Raw genomic sequence first — 27,310 nt, forward strand, 5'->3', positions numbered from 1 at the left:
ACAGGGCTTAGAAGATAGGCTTGGACTAAAGTATTAGACCAGGAAAAATGGGGTTATAGGGTCATTATTGTCAGAATGTATAAAATTGAATCCTGTATTTTTTCAAACATCACAATTAAGAATTAGAAAAATGAAACTATATTGAGAACACTTTAAAGGGAGTAAAAGATCTTTCATTTGACACTTTACTATCCAGTAAGACCTATATCCTATCCTTAATACTAGGGATAATGTTGCTAAGTTAGCTTCCTAAATCAGGTGCCGGCTCTTATGCGTGTCCTCTTCCAGACTGGTACTTTTAACAGTGGGAAGAACACACACTTCAGTATTTAGTATTTCTTGAATTTGGATGCACTAGATATTTTTAATTGCTATATTTTGGGGGTGCCTGGGTGGCTCAGTTGGCTAAGCGTCTGCCTTCGGCTCAGGTCATGATCCTGGGGTCCTGGCATCGAGTCCCACATCGGGCTCCCTGCTCAGCGGGGAGCCTGCTTCTCCCTCTCCCTCTGTCTCTTTCTCTCTCTGTCTCTCATGAATAAGTAAATAAAATCTTTAAAAAAATAATTGCTATATTTTGGACAGCTCACTTTCTAATTTTTACATATTGAAGCCAGTGGCTTTTTTTTTTTTTTACTTTTCATTTATGCAGAATTGCTGCTTATTTGATTCAAATGTGATTTTTGAATTACAAGGCTTTTCTTTTTAGATCCCAGAAATTCTCAGGGACGCAAGGGGACCAGCAGTCTAACAGTTTTCATATGCAGTTCAGATTGGTGTCACCTGGGAGTCCCTGGACTCTCCCATCCTATTTTGCTCTCCCTGAGGAAATGGACCACAGAGCCCATTACAGGACAACGGAGAACGCTTTTCCTTCTCAGAGGTAGTGCGTCTGACGGTCCTGGCAGCACAGCCATGTGGCAGCTTCACGTTGACATGGCACTCAGACGTTGAGCTGCTCTTGTCACTTACCCGAGCTCATTTACCTGTCTCAGGTTTGAGTCTAAGTGTGTAGGTTACTCACATAGCTATACAATCTTTACATTAGTTCTAACTTGCAGTTCTGCTGTGTAGCGACTTCAGCGCAGTTAGGAATTCACATAACAATGGAATTCACCAGGAAAAATGATTTTCCAGTCGAATCGGGAGTAGCCAGTACAAACAGCCCTGCACGGAGGACAGCGTTAATGTCATCCGACAGGTATGTGTTGAACGAAGCCTTCTATGTAGAGTCATAGAGGATTGGAGCAAGTGCTTTGTTTTCTGTTCCCGTTTGGTGGAGATGAAATTTCGTGGTTGCTTTGATTGGCACAGTGGATAAGGGATCGGTCAGGTAAAGGTTGGCAAATGTCATGTGTGCTAAGGAGTCACTTGGGAAGCTTGCTGGACACGAAGTGTTCGGTTTCCCAGTGAGCAGCTGCACCCAAAGGCAGCTTTAGCGACGGAGGGCTTGACCTTCTCCCGTGGCGCCCTGCCATCCCTCTCCCCCCGAGGCCCTCTGGCCACCAGCCAGAAATGGTGGCATCTAGCCAACCCTAAATTAGCCAAAAGATTCTTTTTCTGTCACTTTGGCTCCTGGACACTCAAGCATCTTTGGTAATAAGGGATTTCTCCCACTCTCAGTTTCTGGGCAGGCTGCTCATTTAACCCTCATGTTTTCCTCTTCTGGTCTCTGCCAGCTGGGAGTCCAGCAGAAACAAAGACCCTAGTTTCTAAGCCAGAAACACAAACACAGTATTACATTCTTAATTAATCAAGATCCTGTAGATGCTAAATTTGAGTATTTTGTTCTGGAAGAAGTGGAGGCTCCTTAGGATTCAAAAGGAAACTTTTAAGTCACTTTAGGAACATGTAAATTCTTAAAGGGACAAAAGGAACATTTCGATGGTGTAAACCCTGTTATGTCTTTTCAAATCTAAATTAAACACCGATAGGATAGACATTAAAGGGAGAAGTTCCATAGCATTCTCAACAATTTCCTGAGTCTCACAGGGCAACTCAGTCATTTGTCTGAAGAGGCACCTTTCTCTTTTGTCAAAGATTCTGGAGTTTCTGCCCAAGGACCAGCTAGCCACTTAGATTTTAATTATTCTGTTTTTAATTCTGTAATATTCTGTAATTAATATTTTAATTCTATAAAATAGTTATTTTAATTATTTAATTGTTCTGCTTTTAATAATTAAGATTACAGTTCTGCTCATAGTGTTTACCTCTTCGTATCAAAAAGAGAGAAATTAGGGGCACGTGGCTGGCTCAGTCAGAGGAGCATGTGACTCTTGGTCTCGGGATTGTGGGTTCAAGCCCCATGTTGGGTGTAGAGGTTACTAGAAAAATAAAAAATAAAGAAAAAGGAGAGAGGGAGTGAGAGAAAGACAGAGAGAGAAAGAAAGAGAGAGAAAAAGAGAGAGAGAGAGAAAGAGAGAAGTTAGCTCTTGTGGCTACAGGGATTGCACTCCTGTTCTCAAATGGCTTCGTTCACCCCGCAGTCTGCTGACAGTGAATCAAGAGGGGAACCAGGGCCTGTCCTGGGCCACTAACCTACGCAGCCTCTCCTGATTTCTCTCAGATACTTATAATCAGAATTTGAGCCAAATAGTCTCCCCAAAGCATTCTCCTTCTTCAGTTCTTGTCAAATCCCCTTCCTCTGCCCACCTTCACGCTAGTTCTTATTTCAGGGGTGGGGCAGAAGACCACTCACTACTCAGCTTTAGCTCCCATTACACTTCACGATTTCAGCAAAGTGAAATTTAGGTAAAATGTGCCCCCAGTTTTTTTAGGCTAGGTAATCCTTAGCTGTCAGTGGCCATTTGGTTAAGGGAACGACCGCCAAGTTACGGCGCGGGGTTTCACGGTGCAATTTTCTGGGAGCCCTAGAGCGCTCCCATCCCGCGTCCCATGTCTTTCCTCGTCCTCCCCATGTTCCACGCAATTACAGGATCTGAGAATAGACGTGGCTCCCTTTGAGAGTTGTGGGTAGACTCTTCTCCCTGCAAGGCCTGGACCTAACATGTCAGGAGTTCCTGGGGCAGTTGTATTTTTTCTACTGTTATTTGTGTCCATATGTGGTCTCTAGCCGACCCTTCGTTCAGTACAACAGCCTCTCCTCCCTCCTTCAGCTAAAGGATTAGGTCCACTTGTTAGCATCTTGAGGTCCTTTCTCCCTTCCAGATCCCACAGCATCTTTTTTCTCTTGTGGGTCTCCTTTTGGAGGCAATAGCAGTTTGTCGCAGTCTGGCCCTGCCTGTCCTCTTCTTGTCATCACTGTGCGTGCGGCCGTAAGTGGTCTAATGTCCATCCTCTGGAGAACAGCCAAAAAAAGGCGATGATGAGGCCCCTGCTGCCGGCACGGTGACCTGTGTATCTTTGGCTCCTGCCTTTGCTAATGTTGTGGTTTCAGGGGGGACTTGAGGTGACTTTGATCTTCACAATTCCCCCAGGTCATCTCCTGCATACATAAAATCTAGGTGCAAACAGAGGGCTGGCTATGAAAATGTAAGCTTAAGACAAGCCCTCTGGCTCTGTTCTCCAACCAGAATGCTTCCCTCCGCTTCTCCTGTATAGATTTTCTAGAGCCTCAGCTGCCTGGCAACTCCACCCATTTTCTTTGTTTGGGTCAGTTTTATAGAACTGGACGCAGAACTGGAAGGTCGCCACTCCAGATGGCCCTGGGTCCGTTCCCGCACGTGGTCAGGATCGCCCGGCCCACTGCTCACGGGTAATGAAGGTTAGTGAAGGCAGCGAGGGGCTGACGGGCACTCAGCGGAGAAAGCTGGCGTTGCCTCTTACCTTTGCCACATTGACCAGTGGTGACTGTTAAAGTGTCATCGGAACTCTGTCTTGGGCTAAGGCACTTCCTTTCTATGTCCTGCGGTTACTCGGGTTATTTGCCCAAGCTGGTTTACTGTGCCTTTTAAGAGCGTGTTGGAGATGCCATTCCAGGAAGGTAGATGCCTTTCGGTTGGGTGTGTACCTGGGTGGGATAAGGGTTTGGAGTAGGTCTCTGCACAGCAACAGCACCCCTCACTCCGTGGCTGTGCTTCTCGGCCTCGCCCCTGTGTCGCAGGACTGTCATTAGGGCTCGCCCCAGAGGTTCCGAGTTACGCTCTGGGGTGTGGCCGGGGTGTTGGAGTTTTAAAAGGTCCCCAGGTGAATCAGATGTGCGGCCAAGTTTGAGAACTACTACTCTAGAAGGTACTAAAATTTTTAAGATGTGGTCTCTGCCTTTAAGGAAATCCCAGTACACTTGCTGGGCCAAAGCCTAATTACATGGTGAGTAAAATAACAGTGTAAGAATGAAATAACAATATAAAACTATGTAAGAAGGTGCCTAGTGACTTCGTTTCTTTGCTTTAGGCCAGAATTTAAATGATAGAGGGTGAACAAAGTGGTGCACTGAGAGTTTTTATAGAAAATGGCACTGGAGACTTCTGGAAAAAGAGAAAATTGAACATTAGCTCTACTTTTGTTCCCTCCCCAAGCCCCAGTAAAACATTAAGTGATCTTCTTTTGTAGAGACCAAAATCCCCAAGGATGGGGATAGTGGATTGCAGACCACATGAACAAAATGCTGGAAGCTGAAAGGTACAGGGCTTGATATGCTTGCCAAAACCGAATCTGGAATGGGCAGTGGAGTGGCCAAGAACCAGCCTGGTGTCTATCACAGAATTACCCAAGGGCTCAGGAATTGGCAACACCAAGTACCCCTGGGAAGAGGGATGAAGAGAATGGTGCTCTAGAGTGAGGAAAATTGGCTGAAAGTCTTTTTAAGAAGCCCTTAGATCTCTGCCGGCAGGATCTCCATCCTGGAGGTTCACTCTCCACAGGGAGGGTAGATAGAAACCTACTAGAGGTAAGGGAGGCTGGAAATGGCGTCTCTGCCCTGTGTGGATCTGTGCTCAGCCAAAACTCCGGGGTGCTGTTACTGTAGAAGAGAGGGAGAATGAATAATGGGGGATAACTACCCGTCAGTACCATGCTTCCGTATAGAGGCGTTTGCTACATCAGTAGAATAATATTAGTAGAATATTATTAGAATATTAGTAGAATAATAATAATTAATGAAGCTGATGAGAGCAGCAAACTCTTAGAGTGCTTTGTACGTGCCCAGCTCTGTTCTGGGAACTCTATGTATATGAACTCATCTAATCCCCACAATCCTATAGAATTCTATGATCCCATTTTGTAGATGTAGAAACTGAGGCACAGAGAGGATAAGTAACTTCCTCAAGATTTCACAACTGGAACTGGGCCTAACATTTCATTTTTCTGGGATGAAACCTGACGTTGTGATTAAGTTTCAGAAAAACCTGATTTCCAGTTAATGTTATTTAATGTATTGGTTTTGTGTTCTCTTTGGAAAAAAATGAGTATCCTGACTTATGCTTGATAAACGGAAGGAATTAGTGCTAGTTTTATAAAACTGTATTACGTTTGTACAAATTCGAGTAATATTAAAATATAAATAATTTAACATGTGAGGTCTATTAGTTTTTTCTGTTTCTGAAAATATAGGTTCACATATTTTGAATACTGTTGTCGAGGTGGCGAATGACATAACGAAACTGGTCATTTAGAAGGTAACTCTGGCCACAGCATAGGGAGCTAGCTGTGAGACGAAAGGCAGGGACACCGGGGGCAAGGATTGGGGAGTCCAGATGTTCTTAAACTTGAGCGTGCATCAGAATCACCTGGAAGGCTTGCGCAAGCACAGATTACTGGGCCCTACCCCAGAGTTTCTGGCTCTGGAGGTCGGAGTGGGGAGCCCAAGGCTTTTTATTTCTAACAGATTTCCAAATGTTGCTACTGCTGCTGGTCTGAGGACCACAGTTTGGGAATGACTGCATCTATCTGAGAGGTAATGAGAATCTAACGTATGTCAGTGGGAGGGAAGGTGAAATCAGGAGTGGGGCAATGAAGAGTCCATTAGGGAGAACTGCTAGGACTTGCCTGCCGTTCTTTGGAAGTTGGGGCAGATGAAGAGGGAAGGGTCTAGGGCAGCCGGCCAGGGTTCAACACTGAAGGAAAGACAGACTGGAAAGTGTTGGTTGGGTGTGCAATGAAGAGGCCATTGGTGGCGTGCTCACCAAAAGAAAAGGAATTTTCATGGCAAAGTGAAGTCAGAAACAGATGACCGAGGCTTTGAGGAGATACGGTTATCCTGTTCTAGCATATAGAGTATGGATTTTTAAAATTCTGAAACACTGGATTATGCTCTGTATTATGGCTTATTTTAGCTGGCCATCTGGTTTGGACCAGACTAAGGGCTTCCATCGTTTTATGCATCCTGATACTTTCTGGCCTTCTCCCTGACCTTTTGTTTAAAAATAGATCTGACACTAAAACAGTGTCCAGTTTATTTCAAGTGAAACTCCCCCTTTTGCTTATGTGCGTATTAGTTTTAGGTCAATGTAGAAACCATTTTCCTTGCGTTTTGTTATGTATGGTGACTTTCAAGCTCTGTCTGCCTCTTCCATTCTGCTTACGGGTCCTCAAAACAACTCAGATTTAAAACTGCAGACTCGTCAAGTTCGGTGGGCTTTCCCTTGGGGTTTCTCTCACTACAGTCCAGAGCATCGTTCATGTGCTCATTACCTCTGATCTGAATGATCTTATCTGTCACAAGACCATTTGTTCTCACTCGCCTTCCTACTCTCGTTCATTATGTGTACTTCTGTGAGTTTTCCCAGAATACAGTTCTGATCACAATACTTTCTTGCTTAAAATCTTCTCCATGTTTAATAGTCAAGTCCGGTTTTCTTAGCTTAGCATTGAAGATCTTCAATGATCTGCTCTGCCTTTTCTTCCCAACTGTAGTTTCTCTCCCCCATATTCTTGGCTGCATCTACACCGCTCACCAGTCGTGCCTGTGCTTCTCTGCCCCTGGGGAGGTCATCCTTCTGCTTCCAATCTGGTTTATACTTCCAGACCTAGCACATCTTCCTCACAACCTTCACTACCCCGAAGTAATTTCTCTCGGTTATTCTCGTCAGTTTCCATCTAGCACTGCATCGATAACTCATTATTGCTTGTTTTGCCCCTTATTTTACTCCTGTGATGCCCATAATAGTTATGTAGAAATTGATTGAATGAGTGGAAGGATGGGAAGCCAGTTGTCATGACTTGGGGCAAATAAAGTGGTGATTCGTTTAACTGACACATAAGAGTATTGCATACCAGTGAATGACTTCCACTGGAATTTTCTAATGCTGCTGTGAGTGAGGATTTAAGGAGACTTTTAAATGTGGTCTGTCAACTTTGTCATCTTTTTGGATCAGAAGTCTTTTACTTAACTTACTGGTTTTTGGTTGTCTTAGATATTTCAGTGAGCTGAATACTACCCTTATTGCAAGATGTCTCTTGTCTGTTGTGCTGTTATGGAAAGCTTGTTAAGTGCTACCTGGATGACACGTGTGTAAGTGTATATGTACACCCATGAATCCACACATTTTACCTGAGACGAATATGGTGACCAGCTGTGGTTTTTTTTTTTTTTTCTTTCCCCACATAAGAGATATTAGTTAGACGAACTAATTTCGGAGCCACTAGTCTGATTAATAATGTGGACCAATTATTTTCTGCCTTTTGATAAATTCCATTGATGTTTTCTGATTCTGCTTTCATTTACTCATTGGAGTGTGAACTAGAAAAGTGCAGTATATCAGTAATTAGAGTGTAGAAGTGATGTAGGATTTGTTAGTTACAATTGATTTTAGAGGAAGAAACATCTAGAACTAGCATAAGAAATTGTAATTCTATAAATTATAAAAATTCTAAAATGTTTTGGATTTAGAATAGCGATATAATTAAATTTTTCAAACTTTTTTTTTGTTTGTTTTTGTTTTTTGTTTTTTGGCTGAGTATCTGTCATTTGGGACTTTTAAACAGTGTACTTTTGGGACCATATTAAGGACCATAATTATGATATCTGTGTTTAGCTCTGCCTGTATATGTATATTGAATTTTTCCTATAGCAGTGAGACTCACAGATATTTTTAAAAGAGCTGATAGCCAATGTTTATTTTCTGGTTAAAACTGGTTCTTGAGTCTCTTGAGCTTTATTTTAGTAATAGCTCTTGAATTTGGACTTAGAGTTGGTTTAATGTCAACTTTCTCCTGTTTACAAAGGGGAAAGCTCATTTATTTTTCATGCTTCTTTGTCATGTTATTCCCTTTGCTTCTGAGAAAAGGGCACCAACCTATTTAGATAGGGAAGTTTAGCCTATTTATAAAGCTAGGCAGGTTAATTGAAATTGACAGCTTGGTAACGTCCTCCTTGGTGAATGACGCACACGGGTTTTAGATGATGTTGGCTTGCTGTTTTCACTTATAGTCAGGAATCAGCTGGAGGAATTCGTGTGCTTTGAGCTTCAGTGTTGACGTAGGTATTGAGTACAGATATGTTTTAGGAAACATCTCATTTCCATATAAATGAAGGAAGACTAAAAAAAAATTAGATAGCTTGCCCTTAAATTCCAGCTGTTATCACAAGGATGACGAAAATATTTCTTTTGACTTTCTGGAAAAACAGCTTTGGTCGTATTCAAGCAAAGTGAAGTTATTGTAGGTTTATTCAAAAATACTGCTTGTATTCATTTTTGGGAATCTTTTTTTCAACTTCCGCTATGTATATATAGATTTGAAAAATTGTATTTTTCATGTGCATTTCTGTAAACTCCAGGTTAGATAGCTTCATTTAAGAAATTTGTAGTCATATCAATAACCTTGTCAATGTGATTTAAATAAAAGGTAGAGGAGCCACAGTGTTCATCGTTCTTACATGACAAAACTGTGGGTTTTGGGTTTTTGTTGTTGTTGGTGGTGGTGTTTTTAGACCATAAATATCAGTTTGACTGAAATGGGTTTTTGTCCTTTTTCTTTCCAAATGTCACTTAAAGAAGAGTCTGACGTGAGCCTCAATAGAGTAATAGTACGTATTTCCTAGAACCCAAACGTTCGGATTACATTTATTTAAATTCAGTTTCATTCAAGATATAAGGTGATGTCATAAGTGGGAATTTTATCTTCGTAAATCACACTGATCATGCTCAGAAACAAAATTTTAGTTTACATGCAAGTGTCACAACACCAGTGGTTGAATACATCTTTGGTGGGCCCATAGCCCTTACGAAAGCCAGCACTGGGCAGTTCCTGAAGACGCGCGGGGCTCTGAGAATGCTGACTTGGTTCTGTGCTGCTGTGGGCCTGCTGTTACCATGTCCTAGGGTCCTACTCAAATGTATGGTGAAAGCATACAACACATAATTCAGGGACCCAGACTCCGTTTGCTCAGGTATGCTGGGGGGGGGGTGTACTGTAGGGATCAGTCCTTCCAAGTGGCTGCGTGTTTAAGTAGAACCGTGGCCTACCGGAATCAGCTGGCCCTCCTTTCCACGCCGTACGCTTGCAAGGCCTTGGGCCCCCTTGGGTTCGGTCCTTGGCCTGTGTTGTCTCCAGGCCTCCGCAGATACAGGGCAGCAGCAAGAGCAGTGGCATTCGTTCCTCAAACCAGGAGTTGCTTTTGGTCATCAGCTCTTCGTTCTCACCCCTAGGTTATTTCTTGCAGGTTAGCAGAGGCCAGGCTTCCTGTTCATAGCCCTCCGCTGCTCAGTGGTAAACCTTGGCATCTTGGCATGAAGGTGCATGCAGGCCTTCTGCTGTACCTATTCATGGTCTTGCTAATGGAACGAGATTTATGTTCACAGTTTAGAACTGCTTGTCCCAGTGCAGCCACCGAAGCTGACCTTCCGTCCCTACCCCACCCTTCAGCCCAGATAAACAGAGAACTGATTGTGGAGTGTCAAAGTGCCACTCACCTCTTCCAGGCAGTATGGATTGAGGTTGAGGGTGGGTGGGATGCAGTGCTGAGGGGGTTTCTCCAGCTGACGGTCTGCGGCTCTCGAAGACGATATATGGTCCCAGTACCTCTCCGCGCCAGCCCTCAGGGGCTTCTCTGCTCCATGTGCCTCTCAACTAACAGCTATTAAATCCTGTTGATTGTGTAGTGTTCTCAAACCCTTTTCGTTTACTACTATCCTGATAATAATACTTTACATTTTTAGAATGCTTTATGATTTGCAAAGAACTTGTACATGGCTTATCTTATTATACCTCAGATCAACCTCAGTTCTAGGCAGGTTTGTTATTTTTTATTTTTATTTTATTTTTTTTTAAGAAATGAAGTTTTGGAAGTTTTTTTTTTTTTTAAAGATTTTATTTATTTATTCGACAGAGATAGAGACAGCCAGCGAGAGAGGGAACACAAGCAGGGGGAGTGGGAGAGGAAGAAGCAGGCTCATAGCGGAGGAGCCTGATGTGGGGCTCGATCCCAGAACGCCGGGATCACGCCCTGAGCCGAAGGCAGACGCTTAACCGCTGTGCCACCCAGGTGCCCCAGGTTCTTTATTTTTATCCTCATTTTATGAATGAACAAACTGAAGCACAGTCCAAGCTGACACAACCGGGAAGCCGAGTCACATCTGAACCCCGGTGTTCCGACTCCGGAGCACATCCTTTAACCACTCTGCTAATTTGGGGACACACTGAACCTTTCCACCTTCATCTCCCACTAATGCCTCTAATCCCTTAATGCTTCAGCTTCCTTGGTTCCCTTCTCAGACTCCGAGCTTCATTCCCCACCCCTGTACCCCTCTTCTTTCTGTGCTGTCAGAACCTGGCCGATTCTTGAGTGCCCAATGCCATGTCTTCTCGTTCGTGAAATGTCATGTGATCCCTCCGAGCCTGAAAGAATTTCACCTTCCCCTCTCTTCTGATAGCATCTTATTTTCATATTATTTCTTTGTATCATAGTTATTGCTGTTTGACTTATGTCCTTACCACATAAGTTTTTTGAATGTTTAAATGTTGATAGTCGTTTCATCGATATCTCATTATCTCTGTCATTTGTAGCCACCGACTACAGTGCCTTGTATGTGGTCAAGTATATATTTTGTGTAAATACTGCATTGGGTAAAAACAAATCCTATCAAATTGTTTTTTGCTGCGTCAGAATTAAAGCCTCTGACAGTGTCAAAAGGATTCGGGAGGCCTTGATATTCTCCCTTCCCATCTCTGTCCGATGCACTTGGGAGGGTATGCCGGAGATCCTACTCTCTTATTCTGTGGCCCATTTGGTCCACCTCTTAGGGTACGACGGATTCATTAAAGATCTAAGTGGTGGCACTGAGCACTTTGTTCATCTTAAAATAATTTCGTTTCAGGATTCCAAATTTCTAGTAGTCTCTAATCTGGTAATTGCTCGTAGTAATCGAATTTCTTGGCAAACAAAAGAAGATCCAGTTTTCAAGCACCAGAATGATTTTTATTTTACCCTTTAAGATTTCTTTATTATTCACTAAAAAGTAGAAATCTCTTTAAAGTTGATGCATGACTTCAGGAGCATAGCAAGCAGGAAATGTTGAATGCAATTGAAGTGTTTTAAAATAACTCCTCATAATTAAGATCGTTTGAACTATGAAATTGATATAGTCAGTTGGATATGCAGTTGAATCTAAAAATCCGAATCTTTCTCTAAAATTTCCTGGGTATGTATGTAATCGCTTCCCTTCCCCTTTATCCCTTTACCCTGATGGATAGTGTAAACATTGCGTGGCACTTTCACATCTTAGCTTTATGCACAGTTTGGAGATTTTATACTATTTCTAGATAGAAGCATGTATACATTTATACAGGCTGGCAGTACTATCTTGCTATGTAATTATTGACTCAAAGTTTGAAGCATACCTTTTAAAAATTCTTCTTAAATTCTCAATTGTTTTCTCGATAATTTTTAAAGTGCTGTTTTCTTTTAAAGGTGTTTTTTCTTTCACTTCATTGTTAGAAACTAGGTCATGTCATTAACCCAGCTATCTTACTTGCTTTAGCTTTTTGGAGAAGCATTTGAGGGAATTTTCAGAATTTCCCGTAAAGACTTATTATATTCAGATTAAATGTTCAGAACTATTTTGCATCTGTGACTGTGGTGCCGATAATTAAAGTCTAATTTGATACATGTTAGCATTTGAATTGAGTAGTGGAGCCAATTTAGGAAATAAATTTCTCTAGTAGAATGGTGCAAGCCTTAGAGTACCAAGGCTGCCAGTTACTGGCTGTTGTCTTTGGGCAAGTCACATAAATTAAGATTGAGTTTCCTTATTTGAAGAAATGTGGGGCTGGTGGGCTAGGGTGTTGTGATTCTGTCATTTGTTGTTCAGTAGGGCTAGGGTTCTGTGATGCTGTCATTTGTTGTTCTGCTTGCTTTTCTTGGATACCCAACCATAACTTTTACATGATCATTATATTATTTCATGGATTCTCTACCTAGTTTTTTTTTTATTTAAAAAATATACTTTTATCCCTTGTGAAATTTCTCGTAGGTATAACTGAATTTTCCCCTAATAGATAGATACAACATGGTAGTGTCCCTATATTTTTTTTTATTTAGGAATCTTTCTTTATTTTATTTATTTAAGATTTTATTTATTCATTAGAGAGAGAGAGAGCAGGAGCAGGGGAGGGGCAGAGGTAGGCTCCCCACTGAGCAGGGAGCCTGAAGCCACTGGGCTCCACCCCAGGACTCCAGGATCATGACCTGAGCCAAAGGCAGACGTTTAACTGAGTGAGCCACCCAGTGTCCCAAAGGAATCTTTGTTTAAATGAAAGATGAATTAATCCCATGTGACCACTTTTTTCCAGTTAACCATACAAAGTTAAAAAAAAAAAAACCCAAAACTTTTGTTTTTAAACAACTGCCACACTTTCCATGTGTAATTTACTTTAAAAAATAGTTTTTTCAATTTATTTCCAAGTAGATTTTTTTTTTCTAAAATTGAACAGTATTGCATGGTGCACTGGGTGTTATACGCAACTAATGAATCATCAAACTTTACATCAAAAACCAGGGATGTACTGTATGGTGACTAACAATATAATAAAAAATATTAAAAAAAATAAATATGGACTAGAAAAAAAATTGAACAGTGGAGTTGATTATTTGGTATTGTTCTTTTCCTAGGACATAGTTTCTCTAACGGTTATTAGCTAACTCTATGAGTCAATGAATATTCTGGGAGTTTTCATATCTTCAGTGAGATTTAACATTTTGGGGGGTCTAATATCAATGATAAACATTTAAAAGAAACCAGATTTGGGGTCATCCAGACACCTGCCGCATAAGCAAGTGTTACCATATGATAAAATCTGTGTGTTTATTGTTTGTGCCTGTGAAGGGTAACTACTTCACAGTGTCTGAAGTGTACGAAGCTTTCACTTGAGATTCTGGTAACACACGGTGGTAGGAGCATCCCTTCATGCCCCACTGGAAGGACGCGGGTTATCCTGTGTTACAGCAGCGATCTCGTGATGATGTAATCAAGTTACAGTCAGATGAATTTCAGGATTCCATTTTTTAATATAGCACCTTTCAACAGTTCACTAGCAGTAAGTTAATCAGTAATTACACACAGAAGAACGTTCTTTACCTGATTCCAGCAATAATCGAATAGCTACACATATAATGCAGATTTTGATATGGTTGTGGTACCAACTTTATCTTGAAGCAACTTTCTTAAAATTATCATCCAAGAAATGCTTGTGGGCGGTTTTATTTAGTAAGTCTGATTACCCTGACCTAGTAAAGAAAGCCATGAGGTCATACATATTATGTCGTAGGGTGAATTTAAGTGAAAATGCATTTTTTCCTCCATTAAAATGATTAAAGTAAAAAAAAAGAAAAGACCTAAAGTTCCATTGGTGCTCTCATTTTAGCAGGAAACCATGGTTTGTTACACTGTATTTTTGCTGTTAATCTCAATTTAATTGGTTATACAGTTATTTTTGTATTTACAAATTTGTTTTACCTTTGTCTTATGAGGGCAGTAAATACTAAGTTTAATTTTGTGTGTATTAAAATAGCATAATAAAACTGACTGAAGTTGACGTGAGGAGTACAAGAGAATATTTTTCTTTTAACCAAGTTGTCTATCTCGTACTGGTGTGAGAAGCCTTGGCCTTTGATATTGACCATTATTGTTTCACAATCATTATGGCTCACCTTCAACCAGATGATCCCTCTGTCAGTCTTGATGAGTTGCTTAAAATTAATTCTTCCCTTTCTGTCATTTCTAAGATGGATTTCTCTAAGATGTGGCCACCTAAAATATAGCCATGAGGTAAATAAGCCATTAATTTTGTGTGTGGATAATTGGATTTTCAAGATAATATGATCTGATTTTATAATTTCCCCTGATTTTTTTATTTTAATATTTAATATCCTTTTTATTTCAATATTATTTTGATTACTTTTTCATTCAGCCATCCACTTAACAAATATTTTTTAAATGTTACTCTGTGCCAAGAACTAGGTACTAGAGATAATGGAACATAATTCTCATCTTTATGCTGGTGTGAGTGTGTGGTCTCTCTTTGTGGTCACGTTTTCCAATTATATATTAAAGGGATTTCATGTATATGTTACTTAGTACATGTCTCTTTCAACCAGACTTCTTTTTGCCTTGCTGTCATATCTACATGCCTTGAGTACTTGTGGGACATGACCGCATCCTGATTACCACAGACTTAAATACCTTTTCAACCCAAGATGATGGGTCTTTTAAGTTTGTTCATTCAAGTAATGCTGTTGAAGGACTATTAAACTCAAGCCATTGTGCTAGATACTATTGAGTGTCCAAAGATGAATGAAACCGTCTGTGTTCTCAGGAAAGGAGCTTACACATTTTAATCTAGTCATTGAATCCTTGGAACTGGTTGTTGGATCTGTGCGTACTTTTGGATCTGTACCCCAAATTGTAGACTTCTTGATTACAGAGGCACTTTTGCATTTCATCCTTCCATCTGTTCATTCAGTAAACATTTACTAAGCATATGGTTGACTTCTTTCATTTTCTTCTCACCCATTTTAATGACCCAGATCTCTTTGCCAAGGGTTTTCTGAGAAATAGAGGTGGAATCTGTAGGACAAGGCCCACTAACAACCCTTTCTATCCATTGTTGCCCAGAGACATTTGGAGAATGTTGTAAGGTAATTGTAAATACAGGTAAACTTCCTAAATCTGGAAATGTTAGAACCTGGAGTCTTCTGGAACCATGGATAGAGTGCTGCTTACAAGTGAAAGCAGGATTGGGCAGAGGGAGATGTCCAGAAGTGATTTAGGTCCTAGGACCACCATGGCCAACCGTGGAGGGGTCGGGATCTCTGGAGTCATAATGACCCTTTGGGTTGTCCCTAATTGGACTGAAATGACCAGACCTTTATACTCTCACACTGATCAATCATTGGATAGTGGCCATCACTCATGACCTTGAGCTAGAAAGTTCATTACAGGTGAAAGTTCATTACAGTCCCTAAAAGGGCTGACTGCTGATGTCTCTTTGCCCACAGCATGCTCAGCAAGCAAGGCAACAAGTTCCTCACACATGGGGGTCTGGGCTGCAGGCATCACAGTGCCCACTGTAGGGAGTAAACTGTGAGCATTACCTTGATGGTAGAATGGCTTATTCAATTCACTTCTTAATTTTCCAGCTCTGAAACATGAATATCCTAATTTAGGATGCTAATATATGGTAGGTTAGTTATGGCCAAGGTGAACACTGTGCTTTATATTTCCCTTATTACTTTTTACCTAGGTGTTAATATTCTTTAACCCTAATAATAGTGACTATGTGTCTTGGTTCATTTAGAACAGCCCCGTTTTACTGGGACTACACAGTTTAGGCCTGTTAAGATCAATTAACACCTGTTAATTATTCTTAGTATCCTTCACACTCCCACACATTTCCCTTTGGAAGATAAATTGTACAGTCATTCTACCTGGTATTTCTATTTTTAAAATTTGTTTGCATGTTTATTCTCTAAATGTCCTTCTAATGAATAGAATATTTACTTTTCTACTTATTTTAAGAGGTAGAAGTGATCTTCTGGATTAACTTTTTATTTTTGCTTTACTTGACCCTAAAACAGATGCCTTTCATCTTTGTCAAATTCTTTATCATCAGACTTTAAAATGTAAAATCACAACATATTCCAGAAAGTCTGAGACTGAAATTATTGTGATGTGTTATCTGCCTCCCTCCCCGTCAAAATTATATCTATAATGGCCTTGCCTTTGGTTTATTTTATAGGTTAGTCATGAATGTTTCATGTCCTTATTTACCCTTTTGGTCTGGGAATCTGGGACTCGGGAGGTGTTTCCCTGATGGAGTGGATCTCTTTTCTGGAAGGATATACTGACCTGTTCAGATTTGTGTCCTAAGGAAATACGTGTTGCTTAGAGATGGGCAGTTTTAAAGCGGCCTTTTTAGAAATTTTATGGGAAAAAGAAATTTAATTTTACCCAAGGTAGATTTAATAGCTTGCAGGACCACTGTGTTCATAAGGAAAGCTAATTTAAAACTCTAGTCATGTTTCCCAAAAAATGTCTGGGCACTGAACAGAAGGAGGTACTCACTGACTTTCGTAACCTACCAGGAGGTAATTGGTTGTCACCTTAACCTATGGCTGCTGCTCCTTTTTGCCTAATTATTGTTTCTTTGCACTCTTCTCACTGATTCTGGGCTAGTTGTGGCCTAAATGTTGTGGTAGGGAACCGGGTTCACTGGTGGACTCAGTTGTGTCCATCTGTGACTCTGGCTGGAAAAGCCAGCTGCTGGTTTTCTCTTGCTATTTGACATTACGTGGTGGACAGTATCTTCAATGTCTCAGTGTGCTGCCAGTGATATGAACTTTCTTAATCATGTTCCCTTTACAAAAGAAGAAAACTGTTAGGAAAGTGGTGGTATGACTTTATACCTGATTTTTGTCAACAATCGAGATACTAACATGTCAGTTATTTAAATGACCAAACATCTGGCATTCTACACGTGTTTGCATAGACTCAAGAAATCATGGAGTTATACGAAGAGATAGCCTAAAATTTAAGCACAGATAGCAAAACTTAAGAAGATAGCATGTTATATGAATACCTTTTCCACTAGGTACCTGTAGCATCAATAGCAGTAAGTTTATCTGAAATGTTAACTGGATTTTACCCTGTTATATGAGGTTAAGAAAGAAGTAATTTGGATAGTATTTCCTTTTTTATGACTTAGTCAAAGCTTGTTGGGCATTGAAGAGCTATTTCAGAGTAGGCATCGTATTTTTCCTTTCTTATGAAATCAGAGCCCCTGACCACTTAACTAAACATTCGCTGAACTTGATTTATAGTCCTTTGATGAAGCTGCCTCCTCCTTGCAACTTTCCTTGAGCTTCAGAAACTAGGGAATCATTAGACTCAAGCTGCTGTTGAAAGTTAGGAATTGCAACTGGTCTTACATTTTGTTTATCATATGGATGGATGTCTTGTTTTTATTTTTATTTTTTTTTAAAGATTTTATTTATTTATTTGACAGAGAGGGGGAGAGAGAGTGCGTGCGCACAAGCAGGGGGAGCAGCAGGCAGAGGGAGAAGCAGAGTCCCCGCTGAACAAGGAGCCCAATGCAGGGCTTGATCCCAGGACCCTGGGATCAGGACCTGAGCTGAAGGCAGACGTTTAACCGACTGAGCCACCCAGGCGCCCCTGGATGAATGTTTTTTTTTTTTTTTTTTTATTAAGATTTTTTATTTATTTATGTGACAGAGAGACAGCCAGTGAGAGAGGGAACACAGCAGGGGGAGTGGGAGAGGAAGAAGTGGGCTCATAGCGGAGGAGCCTGATGTGGGACTCGATCCCGGTACGCCAGGATCACGCCCTGAGCCGAAGGCAGACGCTTTAACGACTGCGCCACCCAGGCGCCCCCCCTGGATGAATGTTTTAAATGGCCGTGTGTTTCAGGGCTGTTCTGAAATTCTGTGTACCACCTGACCAAAAGAATGTGGTCTGTGTGAGATTATTATGTAATCACATACTCCTGCTAAATAGGGGTGAATCTGAGAAACTCGGTTCTAAATATCAAAAAGCTGAGTTTAGTCACCTCAGAAAGTAAAGAAAGACTGGATGTCTGAATCCAAAGAAACCTAGCTTCCATTATTTATTTTTCCTTCGAAAGTAAACATTTATTGAGCACTATCAATAAATAATTCAGTAAATTACTGAATCCTGAACACTAATACTATCCTTCGTTGTCATCCATTCACGCCAGGCTTGGCGTTCTTCATTCCAGCTTGGCTCACTGTCTCCCTCTCCCCTACTCCTGTCAGTGTCCACATGGACGGTGTTCCCAGTGTTCCGTCTCTGTCTCTAGTGATCTCGTCTTCCACCCTACCTCAGCCCCTCACTCCAGCCATCCTATTCCAGATGTTATCATTATCAGTAATAACTGTAGTCCCTCCAAGATCTCAATTTAAAGCATCCCCAGCTCTGACTTCCACCTTGAACTTCCCCAGCTCGCTGCTTCCAGTACCTCCAATCCAACAACCGTTTGACCTTGTTGATTCTTAAAAGCCATGAATTACACCACCCTGTCATGTATCTCACTTTCCTGATGACCTTTCTTCCCTTTATACCCAGTTGAAATTCCATGTCATAATTTGCTTGGCAAAATCCCATCTCAGCGACCTTGATCTCTAAACCCTCAATCTTTTATTTTTTATTTTTAATTAAATTCAATTAATTAACAGATAGTGTATTATTAGTTTCAGTGGTAGAGTTCAGGTGATTCATCAGTCTTTTGTAATACCCAGTGCTCATTACATCATGTGCCTTCCGCAATGTCCATCACTCAGTTACCCCATTCCCCCACCACCCTCCCTTCCAGGAACCCTCAGTTTGTTTCCTATGATGAAGAATCTCTTGGGGTGCCTGGGTGGCTCAGTTGGTTAAGCGTCTGCCTTCGGCTCAGGTCATGATGCTGGGTCCTGGGATCAAGCTCCACGTTGGGCTCCCTGCTTAGTGGGGATCCTGCTTCTCCCTCTCCCTCTGCCCCCCTGCTCTTGCTCTCTCTCCTACTTTTTCTCTATCTCAAATAAATAAATAAAATCTTAAAAAAAAAAGTCTTTATGGTTTGTCTCCCTTTCTGATTTTGTCTTGTTTTATTTTCCCTCCCTTCCCCTACGATCCTCTATTTTGTTTCTTAAATCCCACATATGAGTGAGAACATATGATAATTGTCTTTCTCTGACTTATTTTGCTTAGTATAATACCCTCTAGTTCCATCTGGGTTGATGCAAATGGAAAGATTTCATTTTTTTGATGGCTGAGTAGTATTCCATTGTGTGTGTGTGCGTATATATATATCTATATATATACATCTTTATCCATTCAAATGTCCATGGACATCTAGGCTCTTTCTGTAGTTTGGCTATTGTGGACATTGCTGCTATAAACATTGGGGTGCATGTGCCCCTTCGCATCACTACATTTGTATCTTTGGGATAAATACCCAGTAGTGCAATTGCTGGGCTGTAGGGTAACTCTATCTTCAACTTTTTGAGGAACCTCCATTCTGTTTTCCAGAGTGGCTGCCTCAGCTTGCATTCCCACCAACAGTGTAAGAGGGTTCCCCTTTTTCCATATCCTCACGAACATCTGTCATTTCCTGACTTGTTAATTTTAGCCATTTTGACAAGTGTGAGGTGGTATCTCATTGTAGTTTTGATTTGTATTTCCCTGATGCCAAGTGATGTGGAGCCTTTTTTCATGTGTCTGTTGGCCATTTGAATGTCTTCTTTGGAGAAACGCCTGTTCCTGTCTTCTGCCCATTTCTTGATTGGATTATTTGTTCTTTGGGTGTTTAGTTTGAAAAGTTCTTTATAGATTTTTGATACTAGCCCTTTATCTGATAAGACATTTGCAAATATCTTCTCCCATTCTGTCAGTTGTCTTTTGGTTTTGTTGACTGCTTCCTTTGCTGTGCAGAAGCTTTTTATCTTGAGAAGTCCCAGTAGTTCATTTTTGCCTTTGTTTCCCTTGCCTTTGGAGATGTATCTAGTAAGAAGTTGCTGCAGCCAAGGTCGCAGAGGTTGCTGCCTGTGTTCTCCTCTATGATTTTGATGGATTCCTGTCTCACATTTAGGTCTTTCATCCATTTTGAGTCATTTTGGTGTATAGTGTAAGAAAGTGGTCCAGTTTCATTCCTCTGCATGTGGCTGTCCAATTTTCTCAATGCCATTTTCTAAACCCTCAATCTTAAGCAGAATGTTGCCAGAGAAAAAAGTCATCTTGCAACTGATGTCACTGTTAGTCTGAAACTAGTAATCTCTAGGGGTTGCTCATGCTACCTACCGTCCTGCTGCCTGATCCTGGTCCCTTCACTTCTCCATTTTCCCAGATGACTATTTCATACTTTTCTCTCCTCAACACTGCTGCTCCTTTCCTTACTTTTTACCAATAATCTAGTTTCATGTTTTGCCAAGAAGATAGATGCAGTGAAGAGAGAACGTTGACACGCTCTCACTGCTGCACGCACTCCTGTACCCGTGTCAGTGCCCATACATGCCTTCCTCCCGCACTCTTACTGAATGCAAGGGTTCCTGTCAACCTCTCCACACTAGACGCCTTCCTCCCCATCAAAGACAAAGCCCCGGTTGGTCTTCCATCTCTCCATTTTGTTAATTTTCTTAATCAGTTCTTCCTTTTTTATTGATCATTTTTATCAGCCTGCAAATATACTTTTTTTAGTCTTACAAAACAGTTCTCTTTATTGATCCCATATTTTTGTCCAGCTAGTTGTTGCTCCTTTTTTCTCCTTTACAGCAAAATTTCTCCCAATAATTATCATTACTCATCGTCTCCGATATGTCCTCCCCCACTTCCTCTTGATCTAAGCTTTTATTCTCTCCCTCCCTCCTACTTTGCTGACACTGCTAGTGTCAAGATCACCAATTACACAATTCTCAGCCCTCCTCACTTGGAATTGGCCGCATACAGCACAAGCTGATTACTCTAGCCTCTTAGAAGAGGCTTCTAGGCCAGCGCATCCTCCTACTTTTCCTCCAAACTCTGGCTTTTTTTTTTTTTTTCAACTTTGCTGATTATATTAGTTCTCACCACTTGTCTTTTTAACATTGGATCTTTCCTCAATGTACGCACATAAATTTGCTTGGCAATCGTATCCAGGCCTGTGTTTTTTACTGCTGTCTTGAGGCTGAAGACTTTCAACTCCTATATCTAACAGTCTATTTACAAGCTTTATGAGCTGAAGGCATCCCAAATGTAACCTCTCCTTAACTGAACTCCTGGTATTTCATCCCAACATGCTTCATAGTTTGCCCTTCCTTGTTAAGGGCAACTCTGTCCTTCAGCTTGTGTGGGCCAGAAGCCTTTGAGTCATCCTTGGCATTTTTCTCTGACTCATGCTCCACATCCATTTTATCAGCAAATCCTTTCTACTCTATATTTAGACTATATCCAGAGTCTCACACCTTTTCTGCAATTAGGTGTCCTCATCTCTTACTGGTATTGTAGTGTCCTGTAATCAGACTTGCCATGTCCCTCTTAACCTGGTTAGAGGCTATTCACCAAATACCAGCTAGAGAGATGGAATGTAGTTGAGAGAATGGCATGATTTTGCTCAATGGCTTCCTGTCTCCCTCACCTACTTGTTGACGCACTCATTGTCATAGTAAAAGAGAGCTGACGGTCATTTACAAGGCCCTGTCTGATCTGTGCCACCTCCCCAGCCCACTCTCTCAACTCTTCAGCTTCATCTCCTACCACAGACCAGGCATTCTGGACTTCTTACCTTTCGTCTGATGTAACAAGAAATGCCCACACCCCAGGACCTTTGCACTTGCTGATCTCTCTGCCTGGAATGTTTATTCCCTCAAATATGGGCACAGTGCACTTTCTCACTTCCTTCAACTCTTTCTGTATATGTCACCTCTCAGTGGGGCCTTCCTGACCCTCCTATTTAAAATCACAGTCACCCACATGAAAAAATGTTCAAAATCATTAGCCATCAGGGAAATTCAAATCAAAACCACGCTAAGATACCACCTTACGCCAGTTAGAATGGCAAAAATTAATAAGGCAGGAAACAGCAATTGCTGGAGAGGATGTGGAGAAAGGGGATCCCTCCTACATTGTTGGTGGGAATGCGGGTTGGTGCAGCCACTCTGGAAAACAGTGTGGAGGTCCCTTAAAAAGTTAAAAACTGAGCTACCCTATGACCCAGCCATTGCAATACTGGGTATTTACCCCAAAGATACAGACGTAGTGAAGAGAAGGACCATATGCACCCCAATGTTCATAGCAGCATTGTCCACAATAGCTAAATCGTGGAAGGAGCCGAGATGCCCTTCAACAGATGACTGGATTAAGAAGTTGTGGTCCATATATACAATGGAATATTACTCAGCTATCAGAAAGAACGAGTTCTCAACATTTGCTGCAACATGGACGGACTGGAGGAGATAATGCTAAGTGAAATAAGTCAAGCAGAGAAAGACAATTATCATATGATTTCTCTCATCTATGGAACATAAGAACTAGGCAGATCGGTAGGAGAAGAAAGGGATAAAGAAAGAGGGGTAATCAGAAGGGGGAATGAAGTATGAGAGACTATGGACTCTGAGAAACAAACTGAGGGCTTCAGAGGGGAGGGGGGTGGGGGAATGGGATAGGCTGGTGACGGGTATTAAGGAGGACACGTACTGCATGGTGCACTGGGTGTTATACGCAACTAGTGAATCATCGAACTTTACATCAGAAACCAGGGATGTACTGTATGGTGACTAACATAATATAATAAAAAAAAATGAAAAAGGGAATTGAGCCTTAGGGAGTTTAGTAATTTGTGGAGATAGCACTGAAAACCAGATCTGTCTTGACTCATGGCGCAATCACTGTATGTGTTAACTTACCCATTGGGATACTTAGTGTATGAACTTTATAGCAGGGTTAATTGCATTATGACATAGAGGAAGTCATGTGCTGTTATCCTCAATCATTACCTTTTTGGGAGAAAATAGAAACAGATTTTTAACGTATAGTTCATATCATTGCAGCTTGTTGGAGAGAGTTGTTAAATTAAGCTGTTTCCTCAAACCAAGCGTTTGTTTGAGTAACAGTTCTGAGGAATTCAACTTTGCCGCCTTCTAGCAGCAAAAAAGGCTGTATTTACTGAGATGAAAAATAACCTGAATGCAGGGAACTTGAAGTGGCAGGGACTAAATAAGAACACAGCTCACCTGGGTAAGGTGACTCAGGTGCTCCAAGGATGTGGATGCCCCAGGAGGCAGCTAGAATCTTTGTTCATTTTCTACTAATGAATTGTTCTTAGTTTGGTGGAGTCCTAGATTTTCAGAAATTATCAAGCTATTCTCAGTCAAATAGGGAACTGATGAGTATAGAGGTCACAATTTCAGAAGATAGTCACAGATGGTGATGAGTATGAATCATGCTTTTAAGTTTTTGCAGCTGCATTTAGAGTGCAAACTACAGGATGTGTCTGGCTGGCGTTTCCCAGCACCTGCCCTATTTGTGGTTCGTATTCAAAAGGAATGATTGAGCTGAGAATGAATTCTTTGCACCAAGAAGAGCTGGTATCACTCGATTATGGGACTGAAATATGAATCTCTGATCTGTCCACAGACTCCTGGTCACCTGGCCGGACTGTGGTCATTATTAGTGTCTATCCAGCTCCCTGAAATTACGGTTTTTCAGGAAATGCTGATATTGGCTGACAGGTGGTGAAATTTCAAATGAGAATCGAACACTAGTAACGTGTACCTTGTGGTTTCAATGCAAAGCCTGAGTGTTTATCAAGCTCTTTTAATTTGAAGAGTCTCAAACTTCAAATTCTGTCTTTTCCTTAGTGTGTAGAGCTGAAATCTGTTCAGCTCTTTGGGCTTCCAGCTGTTACCTGCTGGGTTCTTCGAGTCTCCTGCAGCCACAGAGGTCAGCCAAAGTTTTGAACAGAGTTTACACACAGACTTTGGGGTGCCCCTATGTAGTGTTCTTCTTTTAGGGGCTTAGTCCCTCATTGTCTAGCCACTGGCAGCCCTGAACCCCATTCTCTCATACCTCTGAGCTAATAAAGACTGAGTCTGTCTTTTCTGAATCCTAGCAGTCCCTTGTCACAGAGAATGGAGAGTCCCCTCACGGGACAAGTCTTATAAATGTTACGCTTATCCATTGCTCTTCCTTTCTTTCAAGGGTCAAGCCCCCTTGGTTTAGGCGTGCTTTTTGGCTCTCCAATGCCTTTAAGTCAGTTATTTGTTATATTGTGTCCAGAGTTTGATAATGTATGTGGGAAGGTCAGTCTGAAAAAAGCTACTCCACTCCTTACTAAATTGGTAACCTCAACAAATTGATACATAATAGTCAATGTCATTCAGTTCAAAGTTCTTCAGAATTTCCTTATAATTTCTTCTTCTTCGGAATACTTAGACATACTTAAATTTTTTTTCTAATTTAGGATTTTCTAACTCTCCTTCTGTTATTGACTTCTAGCTTAGTTTCATCATGGTCAGGAAATATACCCTGTTATGATTTTAATCCTTCAAAATTTGTTGAGATTGGATGGATAGGCCAGTCTGTGGTCAGTGAATGTCCGTGTTCTGCTTCCTTGAAACGGGTTTGTATTCTCGACTGTTGGGTGCAGTGTCCACCGTGTCACCTAGGTTGTCCTTGCTGATCATATTCCAACCTTGTCTAGTCCTGCCTTTTTATTTTGGTATGCTTTTTCTGTCAGTTGCTGAGATTGGTATATTAATATCTCCCGCCATATTGGGAATTTATCCATTTTTTCCTTTTAATTCTGTTAATTTTTCCTATTTATTTGGAGCCCGTGTTTTCCATGAGTGTAAATTTAGAATTATGTCCCCCTTGTGACTTGAAACCTTTGAAACTCTGAATTTTCCCGCTTTATCTCCGGTAATGCCTTTCCCCTAAAGTCTAGTTTGTCTGCTAATCCTGCGGTGCCAACACCTTGTTTTGGGAAGGGGTTTCCTTGTTCGTTTTCTTTCTTTTTACTCAGGACTCTTCTGTTTATCCTTTTGTCTCCGTGTTTTTTTTTTTTTTTTTAAGATTTTATTTGTTTATTTGATGGAGAGAGAGAGACAGCCAGCGAGAGAGGGAACACAGGCAGGGAGAATGAGAGAGGAAGAAGCAGGCTCCCAGCGGAGGAGCATGATGCGGGGCTCGATCCCAGGACTCCAGGATCACGCCCTGAGCGGAAGGCAGACGCTTAACGACTGAGCCACCCAGGCGCCCCGTCTCTGTTTTCTTTTAAGTGGTTGGGTTTTGCTTTCTTTTATCCCAGAGTGATAACCTTTCTTTCAGTTGAAACACTGATCATTTACAGTTAATATAATTATTATGTTTGCATTTAAGCCAACCATCATGCTACTTATCTTCTATTTCCTTCACCTCTTCTGTGCTGTTTTTCTCCATCACCATTAACTCTCTGAATTTTTGATTGTGCTGTGTATTACATCACTCCCGTCATATTAAGACTATTTTTTCTTTTTTTAGGAAAAGATAGAGTTTTCAACACGCCATTGTGCGAACAAGGAATCGTTGGGTTTGGAATTGGGATTGCAGTCACTGGGGCTACCGCCATTGCAGAAATTCAGTTTGCAGATTATATTTTCCCCGCTTTCGATCAGGTAAGAAGGTTTTATTTTACTATAATTGAACATTTCTTTCTTTTTTTTTTTAAGATTTTATTTATTTATTTGAGAGACAGTGAGAGTGAGAGTATGAGCAACAGGAGGGAGGGGCAGAGGGAGAGGAAGAAGCAGACTCCCCCTGAGCAGGGAGCCAGAAATGGGTAGGGGGTGGGGGCTGGATCCAGAGACACAGGGATCATGACCTGAGCGGAAGGCAGACACTTAACTGACTGGGCCACCCAGGGCCCCTATAATTGAACAGTTTTTAGGTTAAGTCCATGAAGTGTTCAAGTTTTGCCTCCACTCTCTTACCTCTGATCTTGGGGATTTTTTGGTCATCTTTGAGCTAATGCATTACGAGTTATTTTGTTATGGATGTATATTTAAAGATCTAATAAAATGGTTATTTTGTTATGGACGTGTATTTAAAGATCTAATAAAATGGTTAAGGAAAGGGATGGAAAGAAAGAACTCCTTGTGACCTGTCCTTCCTCTCCCCCCAACCCCCAGATTGTTAATGAAGCGGCCAAGTATCGCTATCGCTCCGGGGATCTTTTCAATTGTGGAAGCCTCACCATCCGGGCCCCTTGGGGCTGTGTCGGCCATGGGGCTCTTTATCATTCTCAGAGTCCTGAAGCTTTTTTTGCTCACTGCCCAGGAATCAAGGTATCCTCATTGATGTACTTTATTTAATCTCTGTTGGATACTTCCATTTTGGTTCGTTCTGCTAACTAATATGCTTGTCTAGAGGAAAGCAAACAGGATTTATGGATTTTATGTGAACTTAATTGTTTTTTTTAGAAAGAGAGTATTTATTTTAGATCAGCTCTCCAGTTCCCAGGTTTATAGAATATTCTTGTTGAAGCAGCACTGGCTTAACCCTGACAGTAATTTCACCAACTTCAAAGGTTGAGATGGAGAACATAGTTGGTTTAACTTCCCCCTCCTTCAAAACTCTGTTTCTTCCTAATGAGGGTTTCTCACGTAACTGATTCTGGGTTAATTTTAATAAATCTGCTGTTTAGTACATATTTACCTCAAAGCCAGAGGGATAGGACTTTTGCTTCAGTCTGAGAAGCCTTTGTTATCCAGATATGTTTTCCAGATAAGGTAATACTTGATCAAACAATTTTGAAGCGTCTCACTTTTAAAGCTTTCCACAATAATTTTAAGCCTTCCACAATAGCTTGGGTCTTTTGATAAAAAAAAAAATGTGGCTTTGTTTTACATGCTTTGTTTTAATTTTTGACATTACCTTTTCTGTTTCTATTTGCTGAAGAGCTTTCCAGGGCATCGTGATAGAAACTCCACCCAGGCTGTATGTGTGTTTGATAACATGAGGTGGTTGTAAACACGCGTCTGTTTTATTTTTATTTTTTTCTGCCAGAGCAAAGTGATAAAGTCTTTCTTAGTTGAGTAGAGGTTGCGTAAGTTTTCAACGTAGGCTGGAAGTGGTAGGCTGGGACCAAAGCCACATTCGAAGCAACACTTAGTTTTGTGCCCAAGCTAGACACCGATTCACATTTAAAGTTTATGATCTTACCCAGCATTTTTAAGAAGAGATTTTTTTTCCCTCATGATCTCCTAACTTTCCACACTTGCCCCTTTCCCTCTTTTTAATCCCAGATGAAAATAGTACAAAAATGCTAAAAATACATGAGGAAAGCAGATGAAGAGAAACTAAAGACATTGGGTAGTACGGTAAGCAATGTGTTCAGCAGTCTGTTTACCGAAAATAGTGAGATTTGTGCTAGTTTTAAAATAAGAATCCTT

The 27,310-nt window shown here is 41.1% G+C and overlaps 1 protein-coding gene across 16 annotated transcripts in view; it reads left to right on the forward strand.

Moving 5' to 3' along the window:
• BCKDHB (branched chain keto acid dehydrogenase E1 subunit beta) overlaps positions 1–27,310 on the forward strand; it is a 211,416-nt gene that overhangs the window by 21,079 nt on the left and 163,027 nt on the right. For 15 of the 16 annotated variants that reach the window (XR_005838356.1, XR_005838357.1, XR_005838359.1 and 12 more), the window contains exons 4-5: positions 25,401–25,534; positions 26,048–26,203. Coding sequence is in view for 10 of the 16 variants with exons in the window: in XM_008684860.2 (XP_008683082.1) it covers positions 25,401–25,534; positions 26,048–26,203 (290 nt within the window). In the remaining 6 variants the exon portion in view is untranslated. Of the gene's footprint in view, positions 1–3,614; positions 3,722–25,400; positions 25,535–26,047; positions 26,204–27,310 lie in introns of all 16 variants that reach the window. The other variant, XR_005838360.1, reaches the window with a different exon arrangement.

This window comes from Ursus maritimus, unplaced genomic scaffold (genome assembly GCF_017311325.1).
Source record: "Ursus maritimus isolate PB19 unplaced genomic scaffold, ASM1731132v1 scaffold_29, whole genome shotgun sequence".
NCBI classification, from domain to species: Eukaryota; Metazoa; Chordata; class Mammalia; order Carnivora; family Ursidae; genus Ursus; species Ursus maritimus.